This window comes from Phycodurus eques, chromosome 3 (assembly GCF_024500275.1).
Source record: "Phycodurus eques isolate BA_2022a chromosome 3, UOR_Pequ_1.1, whole genome shotgun sequence".
Taxonomy (NCBI): Eukaryota; Metazoa; Chordata; class Actinopteri; order Syngnathiformes; family Syngnathidae; genus Phycodurus; species Phycodurus eques.
In genome coordinates this window covers 11,566,967-11,588,676 of record NC_084527.1, presented here as the reverse complement: position 1 = coordinate 11,588,676, position 21,710 = coordinate 11,566,967, and the positions used below count along the sequence as shown (strand labels likewise).

General features: G+C 43.4%; 1 protein-coding gene and 16 non-coding genes across 17 annotated transcripts in view; 6 read left to right on the top strand and 11 right to left on the bottom strand.

The window, feature by feature from the left end:
• The window catches only part of ikbkb (inhibitor of nuclear factor kappa B kinase subunit beta), a 70,915-nt gene that overhangs the window by 15,168 nt on the left and 34,037 nt on the right, over positions 1–21,710 (top strand). Inside the window, exons 6-18 of the mRNA XM_061672056.1 lie at positions 1,407–1,495; positions 2,831–2,920; positions 2,992–3,116; positions 4,616–4,723; positions 4,807–4,936; positions 5,278–5,472; positions 5,562–5,676; positions 7,321–7,444; positions 7,522–7,673; positions 9,453–9,514; positions 11,400–11,500; positions 11,597–11,646; positions 11,729–11,828. Of these exons, the coding sequence (XP_061528040.1) occupies positions 1,407–1,495; positions 2,831–2,920; positions 2,992–3,116; positions 4,616–4,723; positions 4,807–4,936; positions 5,278–5,472; positions 5,562–5,676; positions 7,321–7,444; positions 7,522–7,673; positions 9,453–9,514; positions 11,400–11,500; positions 11,597–11,646; positions 11,729–11,828 (1,441 nt within the window). The remainder of the gene's footprint in view (positions 1–1,406; positions 1,496–2,830; positions 2,921–2,991; positions 3,117–4,615; positions 4,724–4,806; positions 4,937–5,277; positions 5,473–5,561; positions 5,677–7,320; positions 7,445–7,521; positions 7,674–9,452; positions 9,515–11,399; positions 11,501–11,596; positions 11,647–11,728; positions 11,829–21,710) is intronic.
• Positions 13,260–13,341, bottom strand: trnas-uga (transfer RNA serine (anticodon UGA)). Its single transcript has one exon. It is a non-coding gene; the product is annotated as a tRNA-Ser (tRNA).
• On the top strand, positions 13,756–13,837 carry trnas-aga (transfer RNA serine (anticodon AGA)). Its single transcript has one exon. It is a non-coding gene; the product is annotated as a tRNA-Ser (tRNA).
• Positions 14,269–14,350, bottom strand: trnas-aga (transfer RNA serine (anticodon AGA)). The gene has a single exon. It is a non-coding gene; the product is annotated as a tRNA-Ser (tRNA).
• On the bottom strand, positions 14,860–14,941 carry trnas-uga (transfer RNA serine (anticodon UGA)). The gene has a single exon. It is a non-coding gene; the product is annotated as a tRNA-Ser (tRNA).
• On the top strand, positions 15,354–15,435 carry trnas-aga (transfer RNA serine (anticodon AGA)). The gene has a single exon. It is a non-coding gene; the product is annotated as a tRNA-Ser (tRNA).
• On the bottom strand, positions 15,861–15,942 carry trnas-aga (transfer RNA serine (anticodon AGA)). Its single transcript has one exon. It is a non-coding gene; the product is annotated as a tRNA-Ser (tRNA).
• On the bottom strand, positions 16,458–16,539 carry trnas-uga (transfer RNA serine (anticodon UGA)). The gene has a single exon. It is a non-coding gene; the product is annotated as a tRNA-Ser (tRNA).
• Positions 16,952–17,033, top strand: trnas-aga (transfer RNA serine (anticodon AGA)). The gene has a single exon. It is a non-coding gene; the product is annotated as a tRNA-Ser (tRNA).
• Positions 17,459–17,540, bottom strand: trnas-aga (transfer RNA serine (anticodon AGA)). Its single transcript has one exon. It is a non-coding gene; the product is annotated as a tRNA-Ser (tRNA).
• Positions 18,056–18,137, bottom strand: trnas-uga (transfer RNA serine (anticodon UGA)). Its single transcript has one exon. It is a non-coding gene; the product is annotated as a tRNA-Ser (tRNA).
• Positions 18,550–18,631, top strand: trnas-aga (transfer RNA serine (anticodon AGA)). Its single transcript has one exon. It is a non-coding gene; the product is annotated as a tRNA-Ser (tRNA).
• trnas-aga (transfer RNA serine (anticodon AGA)) lies at positions 19,057–19,138 on the bottom strand. The gene has a single exon. It is a non-coding gene; the product is annotated as a tRNA-Ser (tRNA).
• trnas-uga (transfer RNA serine (anticodon UGA)) lies at positions 19,655–19,736 on the bottom strand. Its single transcript has one exon. It is a non-coding gene; the product is annotated as a tRNA-Ser (tRNA).
• trnas-aga (transfer RNA serine (anticodon AGA)) lies at positions 20,149–20,230 on the top strand. Its single transcript has one exon. It is a non-coding gene; the product is annotated as a tRNA-Ser (tRNA).
• trnas-aga (transfer RNA serine (anticodon AGA)) lies at positions 20,658–20,739 on the bottom strand. The gene has a single exon. It is a non-coding gene; the product is annotated as a tRNA-Ser (tRNA).
• On the bottom strand, positions 21,256–21,337 carry trnas-uga (transfer RNA serine (anticodon UGA)). Its single transcript has one exon. It is a non-coding gene; the product is annotated as a tRNA-Ser (tRNA).

Sequence of the window (21,710 nt, the reverse complement as noted above, 5' to 3'; positions counted from 1 at the left end):
GGAGTCAAGCTGTGTTTGATTATACTGATTGGACTTGATTAGGAAATCCACACACCTGTCTATATAAGACCTTACAGCTCACAGTGCATGTCAGAGCAAATGTGAATCATGAGGCCAAAGGAACTGCCTGAAGAGCTCAGAGACAGAATTGTGGCAAGGCACAGATCTGGTCAATGTTACAAAAAAAATTCTGCTGCACTTAAGGTTCCGAAGAGCACAGTGGCCTGCATAATCCTTAAATGGAAGACGTTTGGGACGGCCAGAACCCATCCTAGAGCTGGCCGTCCGGCCAAACTGAGCAATCGGGGGAGAAAAGCCTTGGTGAGAGAGGTAATGAAGAACCCAAGATCACTGTGGCTGAGCACCAATGATGCAGTCGGGAGATGGGAGAAAGTTCTAGAAAGTCAACCATCACTGCAGCCCTCCACCAGTCGGGGCTTTATGGCAGAGTGGCCTGACGGAAGGCTCTCCTCAGTGCCAGTCACATGAAAGCCCGCATGGAGTTTGCTAAAAAAACACCTGAAGGACTCCAAGATGGTGAGAAATAAGATTCTCTGTTCTGATGAGACCAAGATAGAACTTTTTGGCCTTCATTCTAAGTGGTATGTGTGGAGAAAACCAGTCACTGCTCATCACCCGTCCAATACAGTCCCAACAGTGACGCATGGTGGTGGCAGCATCATGCTGTGGGGATGTTTTTCAGCTGCAGGCACAGGATGACTGGTTGCAATCGAAGGAAAGATGAATGCAGCCAAGTACAGGGATATCCTGGACGTAAACCTCCTCCAGAGTGCTCAGGACCTCAGACTGGGCCAAAGGTTCACCTTCCAACAAGACAATGATCCTAAGCACACACCTAAAATAACAAAGGAGTGGCTTCAGAACAACTCTGTGGCTGTTCTTGAATGGCCCAGCCAGAGACCTGACTTAAACCCAATTGAGTATCTCTGGAGAGAACTGAAAATGGCTGTCCACCACTGTTCACCATCCACCCTGACAGAACTGGAGAGCATCTGCGAGGAGGAATGGCTGAGGATCCCCAAATCCAGGTGTGAAAAACATGTTGCATCATTCCCAAAAAGACTGATGGCTGTATTAGCTCAAAAGGGTGCTTCAGCTAAATACTGAGCAAAGGGTCTGAATACATATGGCTGTGTGATATTTCAGTTTTTCTTTTTTAATAAATCTCCAAAATGTCAACAATTCAGTTTTTTTCTGTCCATATGGGGTGCTGTGTGTACAAGTACATTAATGAGGAAAAAATGAACATAAATGATTTTAACAAATGGCTGCAATATAACAAAGAGTGAAAAATGTAAAGGGGTCTGAATGCTTTCCGTACCCACTGTGTTTGGCGGTGAATCTTTGAATTGGTCCCATTTTGATTTTCTTCTTCTTCCTCTTAGCCTCTGCTCTGACCTACCTCCACAAGAAGCGGATCATCCACCGAGATTTGAAGCCTGAAAACATTGTGCTGCAACAGGGAGAGAAGCGGGTGAGTTCAAACACACTTCTCGCCCATGACAAATCTTCTCGCCCATGACAAATCGCCCAAACCATAAAGACACCTTTTGTTTTGACGGGAGAGGATGAGTCTTCACCTACAATGTGCCTCAGTATGACTTTATGACGGAAAAAGAAATCCCGCAATTTATCCCTGCACTTGTAAGGTTTACTCTTATCTTTCTTTCTGGACCTCTTTTTATAAGGTTACATAACGACCCATCACATGTTATCCTCCATCTGGTGGGGTGTTATCTAACACAATTCATACATGAAGGAACATGTTAGAGTACTTATTAAGTTAAGATTATTCAAGTGAGTTTGATTTTAATTTGTTAATGTATGAGAATGTAGATGAATGCTGTTTTCCTCAGTTCGGCATTCAAATTCCAGGGGAAATTTCTATGGGGTTAGAAGCTTTAGCGCCACATTGCTTTAGAATGTGCTTGAAAGCCTATGAATCCGAATTATATAAAAAGCCTTTCAAACAAAAGAAGAGTGAGGGAAATGTTTCTAAACATAGATTGGGTCCTATGATCTTAAATGGTTTAGGTTTAACAACTTAGAATCTGACCTAAATTTTCTTGGAAAATACACTCCTAATGTCATCCATATGTGGCTCAGTATCGGCTGCTCTCCCAGTATTTGGCTTTTTTTTGTGTGTGTATATTCTTGAACAGGGTAAAAGTTCTCAGAAATTCAAATCGTTAACGCGAGGCATATGACGTCCATTTTCATTTAAGTTCAATTTACCAAATACGGTTCCTTGTACTTAAAGGGGTTGGATCCTTTAACAATGGTATTAGTGATGATAATACCATTGTAGCAAAACTGAAATGGTAATGACAACTAAAATAAGACACATCTTCCTAAGTCTTCATCAAAGATTTAGTTGGTTACACCTTTGATTGCTTTACTGTTAAAAATCTTTACTGCATCTTTGTGCCGGAAGTGCAACTGGCTTGGCTGGAGCATGGCTGGCTCGGCCTGAGCTGAGCATTGTGGACCAAAAAGGATGACAGGACTTTCAATTTCATATTTTTTACAAATCTATACTTTTGGTCAGTGCCCACGTGGCTCTTTGACATTTCTTTTTACATTTTCTGAATTAAGATTATTGTTTAGGCAAGTGGTTCTCAACCATTTTTGTCTTGTGTACTCCCTGAACCTTTTTGTCATAAAAATCATTTATTTCATATCCTTAATTTGAACATTTCATTCTCAGGCAAAAGTAACATAACCAAACCTGACACTGTATTCATATCCATGTGGTTGCAAAAGCTTTGTTTAACTCTTAAAACACTGTTTTTTTATTCTTCCGCTTCAGTTGATCCACAAGATCATTGACCTTGGTTATGCTAAGGAGCTGGATCAGAGCAGCCTTTGCACCTCGTTTGTGGGAACATTGCAGTACTTGGTCTGTCAGACACATTGCACGTGTGGCATCACATGTGGCTTGTCCTGCTCAACGCGATTCTTACCTTTCAGGCTCCCGAACTGATTGAGAGGAAGAAGTACACGGTCGCTGTGGACTACTGGAGCTTTGGGACATTGGTGTTTGAGTGTATCACAGGATTTCGGCCCTTTTTGCCAACCTTGCAACCTGTTCTCTGGTAGAAACTCACTTTTCTTTTGACTAATGGGCTTCTTTTTTTCTTCACTTTGCGGTCAGTCAAGGTGTTACACGATTAGACAAATTTTCCAGAGTTTTCTCAACCTTTGCCCCAGTTACGTGACCATTTCTGAACATACTAGGAACACATAAATAAGAATTGCAGGATATGTGGGTTGTGCCAAAATCAATGACTCTCTTCCTTCACTGTTATGCTGCATGAAAGATATAAAACCTGAGGGCAAGTTTGGGTTGCAAAAAGAAAAAGTACCCTCCCATTGTTTCAAATTACAGTTCTACCTTTCGATTATGAACTCATTCACAGCCAGCCGCTATCAAACCAGCGTTTTGACAGCACACAGAATAATACTGTGTATGACAAAATGAGCACCCAAACCTACCAAAAGAAAGAGTAGACTCTCTTCTTTCACCAGAAAAAAAGGATTGTTTCTAGCTTTTTCCGTTCTTTAGTAATCAGCAGTAGAACATGGGTTGGTTTACCAAAAACAGATTTCTGACCAATAAAGCAAAGAAAACAAGCTTTTTGTGAAGAGAAACATGTTAAGCAAAACAGTGACTGTGTTGCTGATATTTTTTGCTTTAGTGAGACCTCAAACTATAAAACAGCAAAAACAAGACTGAAAAAGGGCTGTAATGGCAACATTTTTTTTTTACAGGTATACAACTTTGAAACCTGCAGCGAGCGATGCTGTCTCAACGCATGCCTCGAATTGGATGTCACTGACTTTTTTACGTGGCGTTCCTCATTCATTCCATGAACTGCAACAACTTTTCTCGAAATCGGAACACACACTTTCTACTGCCTACTGCAACACGTACTATATACCTTACACTTATGGTACATACTCTGTTCAAGTATGAGGTGCCTAAACTTGTTTGACTTCCAACACGTTGGCCTTTCTTTTCCTCATAAGTGATGTGACAAGCTGACATTCACTGCCTAATCTTTATCGTCTACAAAAAAGCTATGCTGAGCTCAAATCCAAAGCGATGCAACGCCGCCATCTACAGGGATCTGTTAGTCACTACAGTGATTTGCAAACCTGAATTGCAGACAAGCTGGGCAAGACCCTCTTCCATGCCTACACAAAAAACTTACCTGATGAATAATATGTACGTAGGTGGCAGTAAGCGGTCGGATTCCAGTTGACGAATATAAACGTCCATGCCAGTTAATAAATTAATATGCATAACTCATATAACACAATATTAGGTGCATATCAGTTTTGATTGACACCGTCAGATACATATTTATTAAATATGCTTTTATTGTGGTTGGAGTTTGCAGTGTGAATAAGTTTTTATGATATTTTTACCCTTTAATATCAAAAAGAGCATCACAGTATTATCTTCGTAAAGGCAGAATGTATGATTCAACTCTTGTTTGCACCTCATAAGATGAGTACCCTAAATAAAAGGGCCACTCAGTAAATGGTGATTTCCAACATCTAACAAAGGCTTTTCTTCTGTCATTGCAAGGCACAATAAACTGCGACTGAAACAAGACAGTGACATTGTCGTCTATGAAGACCTTTCCGGTGTGGTCCGCTTCTCCAAACATCTTCCTCAGCCCAACAACCTCAACAGGTGGCCCACGTCTGTTGAAACGTTACCTTTAGTAAGACATACTAGTCATGTCGGTCTCACTTGTTGTGATGGGTATGTGACAGTCTTTTAGCAGAGAAGCTGGAGAGGTGGCTGCGGCTGATGCTCAAGTGGTCTCCCGAAGAAAGGGGCAAAGAGCCAGATGCCACACCCAGCAACTGCTTCTCCCAGCTGGAACTTATTTTGCAGCTCAAAGTGAGATTGGATCACATTTATTGTGAATTTTTACCTCGGTCAAAGAGGTTATGTTGTCTTTGGTTTGTGTACAAGTTCTCGTTCTACATCTTATGACAGATCATCCATGATTTGAAGTATTCTCTTGATATTCCTATTAAATTTTGGTGACCATCCATACAATGATATAATTGAAGAAAATATCTAGATTACAAAAAAAATAATTAAAAGAAAGATTTGAAAAAGCTTCGCTGTCCAATTTCTTCAAACAGGATCAGTCCAGTTGTCATCCAGATTGGGAATTTGACTACTGTCATAGTGGTTCACTCACTCCTTGTTATAGTATAGTCTATTCTCCGCAGATGGTTCACGTATTGAACATGACCACCGCCAAGATCCTGAGGTACGCGGTTGTGGACGATGAAACGGTGGCCGAGTTGCAGAAGAGAATCGAAGAAGACACAAGCATCCCTGCAGCCAAGCAGGAGTTGCTGCTGGAGGCCGGTTTAGCCTTAGAGCCCCATGGGTTGGCCACGCAGTGCGCCATCGATTATGCCGTAATTATAACATCTCATCTCACAACATGCTTTCATTGTAGAATCTTCAATGACAGTGTGTATTGATGCATCGTGTCTCACATCTGCAGGAGATAGATGGCCGGCGGACAGACTTCCCTTTCATCTTCCTGTTTGATCGCTCCGCTTGTAGTTATGAGCCACCACTGACTCCTCGCACCCTCCCTGAAAACATCTGTTTTGTCCGTGAGTGCGCACAGTCTCTCTCCTCATCTCGGATTTAGATATTATATTGGTCTTAGTCCATGCCACAGAAAATGTTTTGGGATTTTTTTGTAACTGGAAAATGTGCAAAAATGTGTTGTTGTGCATGTGCGCATTACTCAAGGGATTCATTGTAGAGTTATTCTTCATTTTCATTTTGAAAGCCTGTATTGTCAAATGCATTAGGCAACGCAGACTTTTGACCTATCCCAGCATAAATGTAATAGGAAATGTGTGTAAATATGGCAGATATTTGTTACATACATTTATTTTTTCTTGATTTCCCATTCAATCATTTCAATTATTGTTTATATTTAATGTTATTTATTCATGGGTAACAATCTCATTAACATAATGGATTAAATAAATTATCCATCCATCCATTTTCCGAGCCACTTATCCTCACTAGGGTCGCGGGAGTGCCGGAGCCTATCCCAGCTATCTTCGGGCAGGAGCCGGGGTACACCCTGAAGTGGTTGCCAGCCAATCGCAGGGCACATATAAACAAACAACCATTCACACCTACGGGCAAATTAGAGTCTTCAATCAACGTACCACGCATGTTTTTGGGATGTGGGAGGAAACCAGAGTTCCTGGAGAAAACCCACGCAGGCACGGGGAGAACATGCAAACTCCACACAGGCGGGGGTAGGGATTGAACCCTGGTCCTCAGAACTGTGAGGCAGACACTCTTAACTAGTCGGACAGCCGTGCCGCTTTAAATCAATCAATCAAATTGTATTTATTTAGCACTTTTTCATACATAATTGCTTCACAAAGATAAAAACAGAAAGTCAAGATAACAGGAAAACAAAAACCCATCCCACATATAAATGCAAACACACCCATACGAAGGCACACACAAACATAGCACCTATTGCTACTAGTTGTAGGGAGACATTGCAAGGCACTGAGGATCCTGGGCGAGGAAAGACAATCCTGTGGGAGCCATCCACACCGAGAGGGGCCACTGCCCGCATCCACAGAGGATGCACCACCACGACCACACGATCTGGGGAAATTGCAGGATGACATCCCCGCGGGCAGACCGAACACATCTCCCAGTGTGGAGGCTCCCATGAGGAGACACTGGAATAAAACTTAAAAAGACTAAAAGACAATTGGACAGGATAAAAACTGAAAGACAATAAGAGATACAACAACGTAGGATAAAAAAATAACTAAATAGATAAATCCATCCATTTTCTGAGCCGCTTCTCCTCACTAGGGTCGCGGGCGTGCAGGAGCCTATCCCAGCTATCATCGGGCAGGAGGCGGGGTACACCCTGAACTGGTTGCCAGCCAATCGCAGGGCACATACAAACAAACAAACAACCATTCGCACTCACAGTCACACCTACGGGCAATTTAGAGTCTCCAATTAATGCATGTTTTTGGGATGTGGGAAGAAACCGGAGTGCCCGGAGAAAACCCACGCAGGCACAGGGAGAACATGCAAACTCCACACAGGCGGGGCCGGGGATTGAACCCCAGTCCTCAGAACTTTTTTTTTTTTTTGTGCCGGTAAATATATCAGATACATCAGCTCAAACCAGCTTTTTTAAGTTTAAGTTAAACATAGTAAAATAATCATGTCTTCTTTTTTATTTTTTTATTTTTTACCAGAAAAGGATCCAAAGCACTTTCTTCATTACAGCCCTCTAAGGAGGACTTATGGTCAGGCGTGGCACACCATTCGTTCCCTGAAGGAGGACTGGCAAAGACTGCAGCAGGGACAGAAAGCAGCCATGTAGCAAACACACACACACACACACAAACATGCATGCAAACATGCTGTATTTAACCGTCCTAATATTTTCCTTCTAGCATGAGTTTGCTTAGGCACAACTCATCCCTGTCCAAACAAAAGAACGAGATGGTGTCCATGCACCAGAGACTCGTGGCCAAGCTGGACTTCTTCACAACCAGCCTTCACATAGACATGGACAAATACCAGGAGCAGACTGCCACAGGGATTGGTACTCTGTTAACTTTTTTATCAGTTAAATGATGTTGATGTAAATTCTCTCTCCTTCATTGTTGGTGGAAATAATAATCAAACTGTAATTCTTAACTTCTCCCCTAGGTAGAGTAACTTTAATACTGTCCATCCATCCATTTTCTGAGCCGCTTCTCCTCACTAGGGTCGCGGGCGTGCTGGAGCCTATCCCAGCTGTCATCGGGCAGGAGGCGGGGTACACCCAGAACTGGTTGCCAGCCAATCAGCAGGGCACATACAAACAAACAAGCCATTCGCACTCACATTCACACCTACGGGCAATTTAGAGTTGTCAATTAACCTACCATGCAATTGAAGCATCCCCCTAAAAATGTTTATAATTGTCCTATATTAATAGTTTGAACCATAAATGTACCACAAACTATAATCCCAAACAGTTATTATTTCAATATTATTTAACCATTACCCTTAAAATTAAATGCTTTACATATTATATGATTACGAAATAATGCACCTGAAGTGCGCATGTGTACATGCACAGTGTTTTGTGGACTTTGAGAAGGCGTTTGACCGTGTCCCTCGGGGAGTCCTGTGGAGGGTGCTTCGGGAGTATGGGGTACCGAACCCCCTGATACGGGCTGTTCGGTCCCCATACGACCGGAGTCAGAGTTTGGTCTGCATATCCGGCAGTAAGTCTGACTCGTTCCCGGTGAGGGTTGGACTCCCCCAAGGCTGCCCTTTGTCACCGATTCTGTTCATAACTTTTATGTACAGAATTTCAAGGTGCAGTCGAGGCGTAGAGGGGGTCCGGTTTGGTGGCCTCAGTATTGCATCTCTGCTCTTTGCAGATTATGTGGTTCTGTTGGCTTCATCAAACCGTGACCTCCAACTCTCACTGGAGCAGTTCGCAGCCAAGTGTGAAGCGGCTGGGATGAGAATCAGCATCTCCAAATCTGAGACCATGGTCCTCAGTCGGAAAAGGGTGGCGTGCCCTCTCCAGGGTTGGGGATGAGATCCTGCCCCAAGTGGAGGAGTTCAAGTATCTTGGGGTCTTGTTCACGAGTGAGGGAAGAATGGAACGGGAGATCGACAGGCGGATCGGTGCAGCGTCTGCAGTGATGCGGACTTTGTATCGGTCCGTTGTGGTAAAGGAGGAGCTAAGCCGGAAGGCGAAGCTCTCGATTTGCCGGTCGATCTACGTTCCTACCCTCACCTATGGTCACGAGCTGTGGTTCGTGACCGAAAGAACAACATCCCGGATACAAGCGGCCGAAATTAGTTTCCTCCGCAGGCTCTCCCTTAGAGATAGGGGGAGAAGCTCGGTCATCCGGGAGGATCTCAGAGTAGAGTCGCTGCTCCTCCACATCGAGAGGAGCCAGATGAGGTTGCTGGGGCATCTGATTGTCCCACCGGGAGGAGACCCCAGGGACGACCCAGGACACGTTGGAGAGACTACGTCCTTCGGCTGGCCTGGGAACGCCTGGGAAGAGCTGGATGAAGTGGCTGGGGAGAGGGAAGTCTGGCCGTCCCTGCTAAAGCTACTGCCCCCGTGACCCGAAAATGGATGGATGGATGGAAGAAATGCAAACACTACTAAAATGTAGAAAAAGAAAAAATATATTTGGATTTGCACTTTATGCTTTTCACTGGACAGCGACAATACTGTATAGCATAATTCGAGGACTTTCTGTGGGATACATTGGGGTTGTTTGGAATCTTGTATTTTAGTCTCCCGATGTAGTCTCTGTTGTTTTATTCCTATCTTCATGAGAAATGTAAATGTGGAATTATTCTCTAGCTTCAGAGAAACTACTGGGAGTGTGGCGGGAAATGGAGCAGACTGCCAGCAGCTGTGGTCAGGTATGAAAGCGTGTGTGTGTTTCTGTCTGTCCATCTGTCTGCCTGCCTGCCTCTCTGTCTCTGCGTCTGTCTGTGTGTGTACAGGATGCATAGATCATTTTACACTTGAGACTATGTGACTCCCAGGATGCACATGTCATTGAAACAATGAGTCCCAACCCGGGAACAATGAGTCCCTGCAATTTATCACGGAATACAGATATAGTAATCCTACCCTATGTCACAGTTCTTGCTTCGCAGTCCCGCAATATTGCAGATTTTTATTACAGGTGTTACTCTATTTTTTATACTGTTTGTACAATATTGTTGTGTTATCTATTACTCTTGCTCTCTCTGAGTATATTATATGTGTTTAGGCGTGTCATTGTAGCAAATTTCTTAGGACGATATATTTTCCCAAAAACCTTCACCACCAACGATAGTTTCGTTGATGTTTTTTATGCCACTGATATAATGATATTAGAGCATAATAATTCCAGTGTATCCTTTTTAAGAACAATTCACTTTGAATTCTTCCATCCATCCATCCATTTACTTTACCTCTTATCCTCACTAGGGTTGTGGGCGTGCTGGAGCCTATCCCAGCTATCTTTGGGCGAGAGGCGGGATACACCCTGAACTGGTCGCCAGCCAATCGTAGACTTTTAATTCTATTTCTTAAGAATAATGAACATTAACATTGTAATGTAGAACAATAAATAAAGTATCCTAGATTAAAACATATATAAACTAAACAGACTCAGGCTCTGTTCCCCAAAATTGCACCTCTACAAATATTAAAATTTGGCATAGCGGTATAAACAGTCATTAATGCTTTAACAGGCAAGATATTGCCAATCAAGTTTTCAGTTGATAAAAAGTTCCAACATTAATGACAACACAAGTAGATCAAAGAGACCTGTTTTCATTCAAGGTGTATACTACTTTTTAAAAGTCTGCAGCCTTTCTTTAAACGCTGCTTTGTCAACATGTTCAGTGGCTACATCTCTTACAATAGCAAAGCTATACTGTACTTATGGGATATAAAGTGAGCATACGTGCGCCATATTTGCGTTTGCATTTGCATTGTTGGGCAAAGGGTTCCGTAATTGCAAGCTGGTGTGAAACAAGCCCCACTGTGTTTTTTGTTCCCAGCTGAAGATATTGGGTGGGATGGTTGTGTTTAAAATGGATTTTGTCACTTTGAGGTTTTAAGTTGTGTTGTCTTTGTTGCGACTTCATAAAAATTTGATATACCAGCTCGTTGGTGTTAGCGGGATGGCGGCGTTCATCTGGCTTGAATCCAAAAATGTTGCTTCATCATCACGGTGGCATTAGGCTTTAGAATTAATTCCATTTATGCCGCTCAATTATCTGTAACTGCAGCTACCAGCTCGCCGTCAGGAAACTTAGCTTTGTGTACGCAAGCACTCGCATTGTCAAACGCACGCAGCGCACACATGCACACAAACACACACGGCCAATCAGACCGAGGGTCTCCGCTCTTCACTATCTCTGATTGGTTTAGAGATTACGATGAAACCCATCGTGTGTCTGGTTTCAAGTCACACAATTTGTTTTTCTTACTCAAATGACTGGAAACCTGTAAGCGCGCTTTGTTTTGTTTTTTTGCCGAACCATTCAGAAATTTGGGGTCATATGTGATCAAATTAGTCGCACTCTATAGTCCTGTCTCGTTCCCAAAAAAATCATACGCTGGATTTCCAGCACTACGCTAGAGTACTAAGCCATGCGTCCGAAGACGCAGATTCGTCGTACTTTATGCGTCCCTACTAATTTTTGTGCGTCTGAGACGGGACGCACATCAAACGAGATCCCTGAATATGTATGTGTGTGTGTATTCTCACTTGCTCTCAGTGACCCGTGCTTTGGGGTGTGTGTACAGCCCAAAGTGAGTGAACTTGAGGAGGAGATGATGCACCTCCAACAAGACATTCTGGACGTTCAGCGTCAGCCGTGGAGGAGCGGAGAGGCTTTGGACACACTGTGAGTCACAACTGAACTTCCCTCTTTGAATTTCACGTAAAAAGACACAATAATAACAACGAAATCCATTGTAAACGTGACCTTTTGTGCTTTTAGTGAAGGAAAGGCAATGGAGATGCTGCGCAAACTACGAGAGAAAACCAAAGGTTTGGATTCTTTTCCGTTCTTAGCACTTTTTTTCTCTTGAAAAAATAAACTTTTTTTTTTGTTTCTATCTGGCGCGCCCAGAGCAGCGTTGTTCTGGAGATGGTCAGGAGGTGCTGCGTCTGGTGGTTCAGGCGGTGCAGTTTTATGAGAGGAAGCTTCGTGACTTCTACACACACCTCAGGTACTCACGTGGATCCACTCCAATAACATAAAGAGTTCCCAAACGAATCAATGTGAAAAATGTATCACGGGGGAGGACTGTAATTTGGAGTCTAGTCCTAGTATAATCTCCTATAGAGCAATTCTTACCATGTTATTGCATCATTTACCATTTTTACTGGTTTCTTGAATCTTATTGGAATGTAATTTATTTAAGACTGTTATGTTACCGGGATAACTAAAAAAATGACTCAACCCATTTTTACACAAAAATGTGAAGGGTTGAGTGAATGATTGATTCTATTATGGCGGTGGGTCCTAGATTTTGTTTAAACATTCTGACAGACAGACTACAACCCACTGTATACTAATAATTATGAATAGGAGTACATTCCGACCACTGAGCAGGTGCATGGCACAACACAAGCTGTGTTTACACTGCAGGTCAATTCAGATTTTTTAATTTTTTATTTTTGCCCAATGCGAGATGTATCTGATGTATGTGAACAGTACAAGTCGGATTTTTTTCATATCTGACCTAGGTCTTTTTCATATGTGGATATAAATCGGATATGTATCCAATGCAAGTGCAGTCTGGATGCTTATACTGCACTCATTCAACCTATATTTCAACAAAAGGCGACAAACGTCACAATTGTTCAACAAAACAGACACACCACAAAAGCAACAGAGAACAAAGGAGCAGAAAAGGATATGCTTTATCACGGATAAATATAAGAAAATGTTGGCTCCGGTTGCATGTATCTCCCTGGGTACATTCAAATCAATAGAGTCAGCGAGTCTCCTTTAAAATATCCACACTCATGCTTTTATTCCCGCCCATGTCCACTATCTTTAGCAACCCGCCTCTTCCTTAACTATTACTATTACTATTTCCTCCCACATCCCAAACACATGCAGGGTAGGTTGATTGAAGACTCTAAATTGCCCGTAGGTAAGAATGTGAGTGTGAATGGTTGTTTGTTGAAATGTGCCCTGCGATTGGCTGGCGTCCAGTTCAGGATGTACCCCACCTCTCGCCCTAAGATAACTGGGATAGGATCCAGCACGCCCGCGACGCTCGTGAGGATAAGCGGTACAGAAAATGGATGGATGGATACTAAACAGGCTCGCTATTCAGGGCGTCCATATATCAAGTCGCTCAATTTGCAAGGTCGCATCTGCAACTCTTATTTTTATGCCATGGTCCGGTCCAGTCTGATTCGGTCACATTGCGCAGTGTGCCTCATGTTAGTCTTTCCATTATTGACGCACATGTTTAGGGGAAGCTGGAGTCGAGAACACGAAGAAGACCACTATTTTAGTCTGTCGTGCGTCACTTGTTAGTTCTATGATCTGGTTCTCAAGCAAAGGCCGAAGAGGCTAACAACGACCAGAAATTTCGCCTTCTGCCAAAAGGTCTTCAGACAGCAAGTCCGCTTCAAAAGGATGTCATTGTTGGCAGGATTTGAACCTACGCGGGGAAACCCCAATGGATTTCAAGTCCATCGGCTTAAACACTCAGCCACAACAACGCTTCTCGTTTGCAAGTGGAATGACCAACTGTTGCGACAAACAAACATGGCTGCTTTTCCCTTTGTCTTGTCCTGTTTGGGGTCGCCACAGCGCGTCATCCTTTTTCTATGTAAGCCTATCTGCATCCTCCTCTCGAACACTAACTGCCCTCATGTCTTCCCACACTACATCGATAAAAAATTCTCTTTGGTCTTACTCGAGCTCTCTTCCCTGACAGCTCCATCCTTAAAATCCTTCGACCAATATTCTCAGTCTCTCCCCTCTGGACGTGTCCAAACCATCAAAGATCCAAGTGACACACTGTGGACAAAAATATGAATATCAAACTCCTCAGCGCTTTGCTTGTCTCCTCCTGCAGTGCCGAAGTCCTGGGAAAATGTCAACTGGACTATTTTCAACCTTCCAGTCAATGTGTTGTCATGGCCGAGTGGTTAAGGCGATGGACTAGAAATCCATTGGGGTTTCCCCGCACAGGTTCAAATCCTGCTGACAAAGGCTGTGTTTTGGGGCAGAAGCTAACAAGTACTGTAATGACTTGAATCGTGGGTGTGATGTGGTTGACTCTTGTGTTTCCATGATCATGACCTGGTAAAAACCTCTTCTTGTTAGTTTATTGATGTCAACTTATTGCCGACTTCGTTGTATTTTACTGAGCATCCAGGGTAGTACAGCATAGCACAATACCATAATTGCCCAAGTTGTTGTTTTTTTACAAACAAATAAAACAAGATTCGAGTTTCCTCTGTTGGAAGTTCGCAGATTACCATGTCCTGGATGACTGAAAATTCACACTGACAGGACAAGACAGGTAGACAAACGTGTTTCAATCGATCCTCTCGACAAAGAGTAGATTTTGTTGCAAATGTCAGTCTCGTTTCTGATCAACCATTGACAACATTTTGAAAGTTTCTGCTCAAAAACACGAACGTTGTCGACAGGATTCGAACCTGTGCGGGGAGACCCCAATGGGTTTCTAGTCCATCGCCTTAACCACTCGGCCACGACAACACTTCGATGGTATAACTCTCTTCGTGATCCATGTGTTTATATATACGGTTGTGTACCATTTTTTATTTGAAATATATTGTCATTGTTATCTTGAAAGTGTCTTGCTTGAAACTTGAGCATCTTCGTGTAGTCTGTAAACTTTGTCGTGGTCTCTTGTTTCAAATATTGCTACTGTAAAGGATGGTGGGTAACATCTCCTTTCCTTTCGTAAAGGTGAGTCAGGAGTAACCTTTGCAAAAGGGGGCTTGAAGGTGCACCTAGGTACTTCCTGAGTGATTTTAGAATTTGAACGACCTATCCTCCAAGTACTTAGTGGTGTTCTCGCTCGGACAGGAAAGTTCGGACGCAAAAAATAGAACACAAAGAGGACCACTGTTACAGTCTGTCGTTCGTCACTTGGTCGTCCCATGCTCTGATTCCGGAGCAAAGTCCTTTTTGGCTGAAAACTACCACAAATTTCGACTTTTGCCACAAGGTCTTCAGACAGCAAGTCCGCTTCAAAAGGGTGTCGTTGTTGGCAGGATTTGAACCCACGCAGGGAAACCCCAATGGATTTCAAATCCATCGCCTTAACCACTCGGCCACAACAACTCTGCGCATTTGCAAGTGGAATGACCAACTGTTGCAACAAACAAACATGGCTGCTTTTCCCTTTGTCTTGTCCTGTTTGGGGTCGCCACAGCGTGTCATCCTTTTTCTATGTAAGCCTATCTGCATCCTCCTCTCGAACACTAACTGCCCTCATGTCTTCCCACACAACATCGATAAAGAATTATTTGCTCTTACTCGAGCTCTCTTCCCTGACAGCTCCATCCTTAAAATCCTTCGACCAATATTCTCAGTCTCTCCCCTCTGGACGTGTCCAAACCATCAAAGATCCAAGTGACACACTGTGGACAAAAATATGAATATCAAACTCCTCAGTGCTTTGCTTGTCTCCTCCTGCACTGCCGAAGTCCTGGGAAAATGTCAACTGGACTATTTTCAACCTTGCACTCAATGTGTTGTCATGGCCGAGTGGTTAAGGCGATGGACTAGAAATCCATTGGGGTTTCCCCGCGCAGGTTCAAATCCTGCTGACAACGGCTATGTTTTGGGGCAGAAGCTAACAAGTACTGAAATGACTTGAATCGTGGGTGTGATGTGGTTGACGCTTGTGTTTCCATGATAATGACCTGGTAAAAACCTCTTCTTGTTTTATTGATGTCTACTTACTGCCGACTTCGTTGTATTTTACTGAGCATCCAGGGTAGCACAGCATAGCACAATACCATAATTGCCCAAGTTGTTGTTTTTTTACAAACAAATAAAACAAGATTCGAGTTTCCTCTGTTGAAGTTCGCAGATTACCATGTCCTGGATGACTGAAAATTCACACTCACAGGACAGACAGGTAGACAAACGTGTTTCAATCGATCCTCTCGACAAAGAGTAGATTTGGTTGCAAATGTCAGTCTCGTTTGTGATCAACCATTGACAACAGTTTGGAGTTTCTGCTCAAAAACATGATCGTTGTCGACAGGATTCGAACCTGTGCGGGGAGACCCCAATGGATTTCTAATCCATCGCCTTAACCGCTCGGCCACGACAACACTTAGCTGTTGAAACTGTCTCCATGATGCATGTGTTTATATATACGGTTGTGTCCCATTTTTTTTATTTGAAAAATATTGTCATTGTTATCTTGAAAGTCTCTTGCTTGAAACTTTTGAGCATCTTCGTGTCGTCTGTAAACTTTGTCGTGGTCTCTTGTTTCAAATATTGCTACTGTAAAGGATGGTGGGTAACATATCTCCTTTCCTTTCGTAAAGGTTAGTCAGTCGTAACCTTTGTGAAAGGGGGCTTGAAGGTGCACCGAGGTACTTCCTGAGCGATTTTAGAATTTGAACGACCTATCCTCCTAGTTCTTAGTGGTGTTCTCGCTCGGATAGGAAAGTTCCAACGCAAAAAATAGAACACAAAGAGGACCACTGTTTCAGTCTGTCATTCGTCACTTGGTCGTCCCATGCGCTGGTTCCGGAGCAAAGTCCTTTTAGGCTGAGAGCGACCACAAATTTCGACTTTTGCCACAAGGTCTTCAGACAGCAAGTCCGCTTCAAAAGGAAGTCGTTGTTGGCAGGATTTGAACCTGCGCAGGTAAACCCCAATGGATTTCAAATCCATCGCCTTAACCACTCGGCCACAACAACTCTGCTCATTTCCAAGTGGAATGACCAACTGTTGCAACAAACAAACATGGCTGCTTTTCCCTTTGTCTTGTCCTGTTTGGGGTCGCCACAGCGCGTCATCCTTTTTCTATGTAAGCCTATCTGCATCCTCCTCTCGAACATTAACTGGCCTCATGTCTTCCCACACAACATCGATAAAAAATTCTTTGGTCTTACTCGAGCTCTCTTCCCTGACAGCTCCATCCTTAAAATCCTTCGACCAATATTCTCAGTCTCTCCCCTCTGGACGTGTCCAAACCATCAAAGATCCAAGTGACACACTGTGGAAAAAAATATGAATATCAAACTCCTCAGTGCTTTGCTTGTCTCCTCCTGCAGTGCCGAAGTCCTGGGAAAATGTCAACTGGACTATTTTCAACCTTCCACTCAATGTGTTGTCATGGCCGAGTGGTTAAGGCGATGGACTAGAAATCCATTGGGGTTTCCCCGCGCAGGTTCAAATCCTGCTGACAACGGCTATGTTTTGGGGCAGAAGCTAACAAGTACTGAAATGACTTGAATCGTGGGTGTGATGTGGTTGACGCTTGTGTTTCCATGATAATGACCTGGTAAAAACCTCTTCTTGTTTTATTGATGTGTACTTACTGCCGACTTCGTTGTATTTTACTGAGCATCCAGGGTAGTACAGCATAGCACAATACCATAATTGCCCAAGTTGTTGTTTTTTTACAAACAAATAAAACAAGATTCGAGTTTCCTCTGTTGAAGTTCGCAGATTACCATGTCCTGGATGACTGGAAATTCACACTCACAGGACAGACAGGGAGACAAACGCGTTTCAATCGATCCTCTCGACAAAGAGTAGATTTGGTTGCAAATGTCAGTCTCGTTTGTGATCAACCATTGACAACAGTTTGGAGTTTCTGCTCAAAAACATGATCGTTATTGACAGGATTCGAACCTGTGCGGGGAGACCCCAATGGATTTCTAATCCATCGCCTTAACCGCTCGGCCACGACAACACTTAGCTGTTGAAACTGTCTCCATGATGCATGTGTTTATATATACGGTTGTGTCCCATTTTTTTTAATTTGAAAAATATTGTCATTGTTATCTTGAAAGTCTCTTGCTTGAAACTTTTGAGCATCTTCGTGTCGTCTGTAAACTTTGTCGTGGTCTCTTGTTTCAAATATTGCTACTGTAAAGGATGGTGGGTAACATATCTCCTTTCCTTTCGTAAAGGTTAGTCAGTCGTAACCTTTGCGAAAGGGGGCTTGAAGGTGCACCGAGGTACTTCCTGAGCGATTTTAGAATTTGAACGACCTATCCTCCTAGTTCTTAGTGGTGTTCTCGCTCGGATAGGAAAGTTCCAACGCAAAAAATAGAACACAAAGAGGACCACTGTTTCAGTCTGTCGTTCGTCACTTGGTGTCCCATGCTCTGGTTCCGGAGCAAAGTCCTGATAGGTTGAAAACGACCACAAATTTCGACTTTTGCCACAAGGTCTTCAGACAGCAAGTCCGCTTCAAAAGGAAGTCGTTGTTGGCAGGATTTGAACCTGTGCAGGGAAACCCAAATGGATTTCAAATCCATCGCCTTAACCACTCGGCCACAACAACTCTGCTCATTTCCAAGTGGAATGACCAACTGTTGCAACAAACAAACATGGCTGCTTTTCCCTTTGTCTTGTCCTGTTTGGGGTCGCCACAGCGCGTCATCCTTTTTCTATGTAAGCCAATCTGCATCCTCCTCTCGAACACTAACTGCCCTCATGTCTTCCCACACAACATCGATAAAGAATTATTTGCTCTTACTCGAGCTCTCTTCCCTGACAGCTCCATCCTTAAAATCCTTCGACCAATATTCTCAGTCTCTCCCCTCTGGACGTGTCCAAACCATCAAAGATCCAAGTGACACACTGTGGAAAAAAATATGAATATCAAACTCCTCAGTGCTTTGCTTGTCTCCTCCTGCAGTGCCGAAGTCCTGGGAAAATGTCAACTGGACTATTTTCAACCTTCCACTCAATGTGTTGTCATGGCCGAGTGGTTAAGGCGATGGACTAGAAATCCATTGGGGTTTCCCCGCGCAGGTTCAAATCCTGCTGACAACGGCTATGTTTTGGGGCAGAAGCTAACAAGTACTGAAATGACTTGAATCGTGGGTGTGATGTGGTTGACGCTTGTGTTTCCATGATAATGACCTGGTAAAAACCTCTTCTTGTTTTATTGATGTGTACTTACTGCCGACTTCGTTGTATTTTACTGAGCATCTAGGGTAGTACAGCATAGCACAATACCATAATTGCCCAAGTTGTTGTTTTTTTACAAACAAATAAAACAAGATTCGAGTTTCCTCTGTTGAAGTTCGCAGATTACCATGTCCTGGATGACTGAAAATTCACAGTCACAGGACAGACAGGTAGACAAACGTGTTTCAATCGATCCTCTCGACAAAGAGTAGATTTGGTTGCAAATGTCAGTCTCGTTTGTGATCAACCATTGACAACAGTTTGGAGTTTCTGCTCAAAAACATGATCGTTGTCGACAGGATTCGAACCTGTGCGGGGAGACCCCAATGGATTTCTAATCCATCGCCTTAACCGCTCAGCCACGACAACACTTAGCTGTTGAAACTGTCTCCATGATGCATGTGTTTATATATACGGTTGTGTCCCATTTTTTTTAATTTGAAAAATATTGTCATTGTTATCTTGAAAGTCTCTTGCTTGAAACTTTTGAGCATCTTCGTGTCGTCTGTAAACTTTGTCGTGGTCTCTTGTTTCAAATATTGCTACTGTAAAGGATGGTGGGTAACATATCTCCTTTCCTTTCGTAAAGGTTAGTCAGTCGTAACCTTTGCGAAAGGGGGCTTGAAGGTGCACCGAGGTACTTCCTGAGCGATTTTAAAATTTGAACGACCTATCCTCCTAGTTCTTAGTGGTGTTCTCGCTCGGATAGGAAAGTTCCAACGCAAAAAATAGAACACAAAGAGGACCACTGTTTCAGGATGTCGTTCGTCACTTGGTCGTCCCATGCGCTGGTTCCGGAGCAAAGTCCTTTTCGGCTGAGAGCGACCACAAATTTCGACTTTTGCCACAAGGTCTTCAGACAGCAAGTCCGCTTCAAAAGGGTGTCGTTGTTGGCAGGATTTGAACCTGCGCGGGGAAACCCCAACAGATTTCAAATCCATCGCCTTAACCACTCGGCCACAACAACTCTGCTCATTTCCAAGTGGAATGACCAACTTTTGCAACAAACAAACATGGCTGCTTTTCCCTTTGTCTTGTCCTGTTTGGGGTCGCCACAGCGCGTCATCCTTTTTCTATGTAAGCCTATCTCCATCCTCCTCTCGAACATTAACTGCCCTCATGTCTTCCCACACAACATCGATAAAAAATTATTTGGTCTTACTCGAGCTCTCTTCCCTGACAGCTCCATCCTTAAAATCCTTCGACCAATATTCTCAGTCTCTCCCCTCTGGACGTGTCCAAACCATCAAAGATCCAAGTGACACACTGTGGAAAAAAATATGAATATCAAACTCCTCAGTGCTTTGCTTGTCTCCTCCTGCAGTGCCGAAGTCCTGGGAAAATGTCAACTGGACTATTTTCAACCTTCCACTCAATGTGTTGTCATGGCCGAGTGGTTAAGGCGATGGACTAGAAATCCATTGGGGTTTCCCCGCGCAGGTTCAAATCCTGCTGACAACGGCTATGTTTTGGGGCAGAAGCTAACAAGTACTGAAATGACTTGAATCGTGGGTGTGATGTGGTTGACGCTTGTGTTTCCATGATAATGACCTGGTAAAAACCTCTTCTTGTTTTATTGATGTGTACTTACTGCCGACTTCGTTGTATTTTACTGAGCATCCTAGGGTAGTACAGCATAGCACAATACCATAATTGCCCAAGTTGTTGTTTTTTTTACAAACAAATAAAACAAGATTCGAGTTTCCTCTGTTGAAGTTCGCAGATTACCATGTCCTGGATGACTGAAAATTCACACTCACAGGACAGACAGGTAGACAAACGTGTTTCAATCGATCCTCTCGACAAAGAGTAGATTTGGTTGCAAATGTCAGTCTCGTTTGTGATCAACCATTGACAACAGTTTGGAGTTTCTGCTCAAAAACATGATCGTTGTCGACAGGATTCGAACCTGTGCGGGGAGACCCCAATGGATTTCTAATCCATCGCCTTAACCGCTCGGCCACGACAACACTTAGCTGTTGAAACTGTCTCCATGATGCATGTGTTTATATATACGGTTGTGTCCCATTTTTTTTAATTTGAAAAATATTGTCATTGTTATCTTGAAAGTCTCTTGCTTGAAACTTTTGAGCATCTTCGTGTCGTCTGTAAACTTTGTCGTGGTCTCTTGTTTCAAATATTGCTACTGTAAAGGATGGTGGGTAACATATCTCCTTTCCTTTCGTAAAGGTTAGTCAGTCGTAACCTTTGCGAAAGGGGGCTTGAAGGTGCACCGAGGTACTTCCTGAGCGATTTTAGAATTTGAACGACCTATCCTCCTAGTTCTTAGTGGTGTTCTCGCTCGGATAGGAAAGTTCCAACGCAAAAAATAGAACACAAAGAGGACCACTGTTTCAGTCTGTCGTTCGTCACTTGGTCGTCCCATGCTCTGGTTCCGGAGCAAAGTCCTGATAGGCTTGAGAACGACCACAAATTTCGACTTTTGCCACAAGGTCTTCAGACAGCAAGTCCGCTTAAAAGGGTGTCGTTGTTGGCAGGATTTGAACCTGCGCGGGGAAACCCCAACGGATTTCAAATCCATCGCCTTAACCACTCGGCCACAACAACTCTGCTCATTTGCAAGTGGAATGACCAACTTTTGCAACAAACAAACATGGCTGCTTTTCCCTTTGTCTTGTCCTGTTTGGGGTCGCCACAGCGCGTCATCCTTTTTCTATGTAAGCCTATCTGCCATCCTCCTCTCGAACATTAACTGCCCTCATGTCTTCCCACACAACATCGATAAAAAATTATTTGGTCTTACTCGAGCTCTCTTCCCTGACAGCTCCATCCTTAAAATCCTTCGACCAATATTCTCAGTCTCTCCCCTCTGGACGTGTCCAAACCATCAAAGATCCAAGTGACACACTGTGGACAAAAATATGAATATCAAACTCCTCAGTGCTTTGCTTGTCTCCTCCTGCAGTGCCGAAGTCCTGGG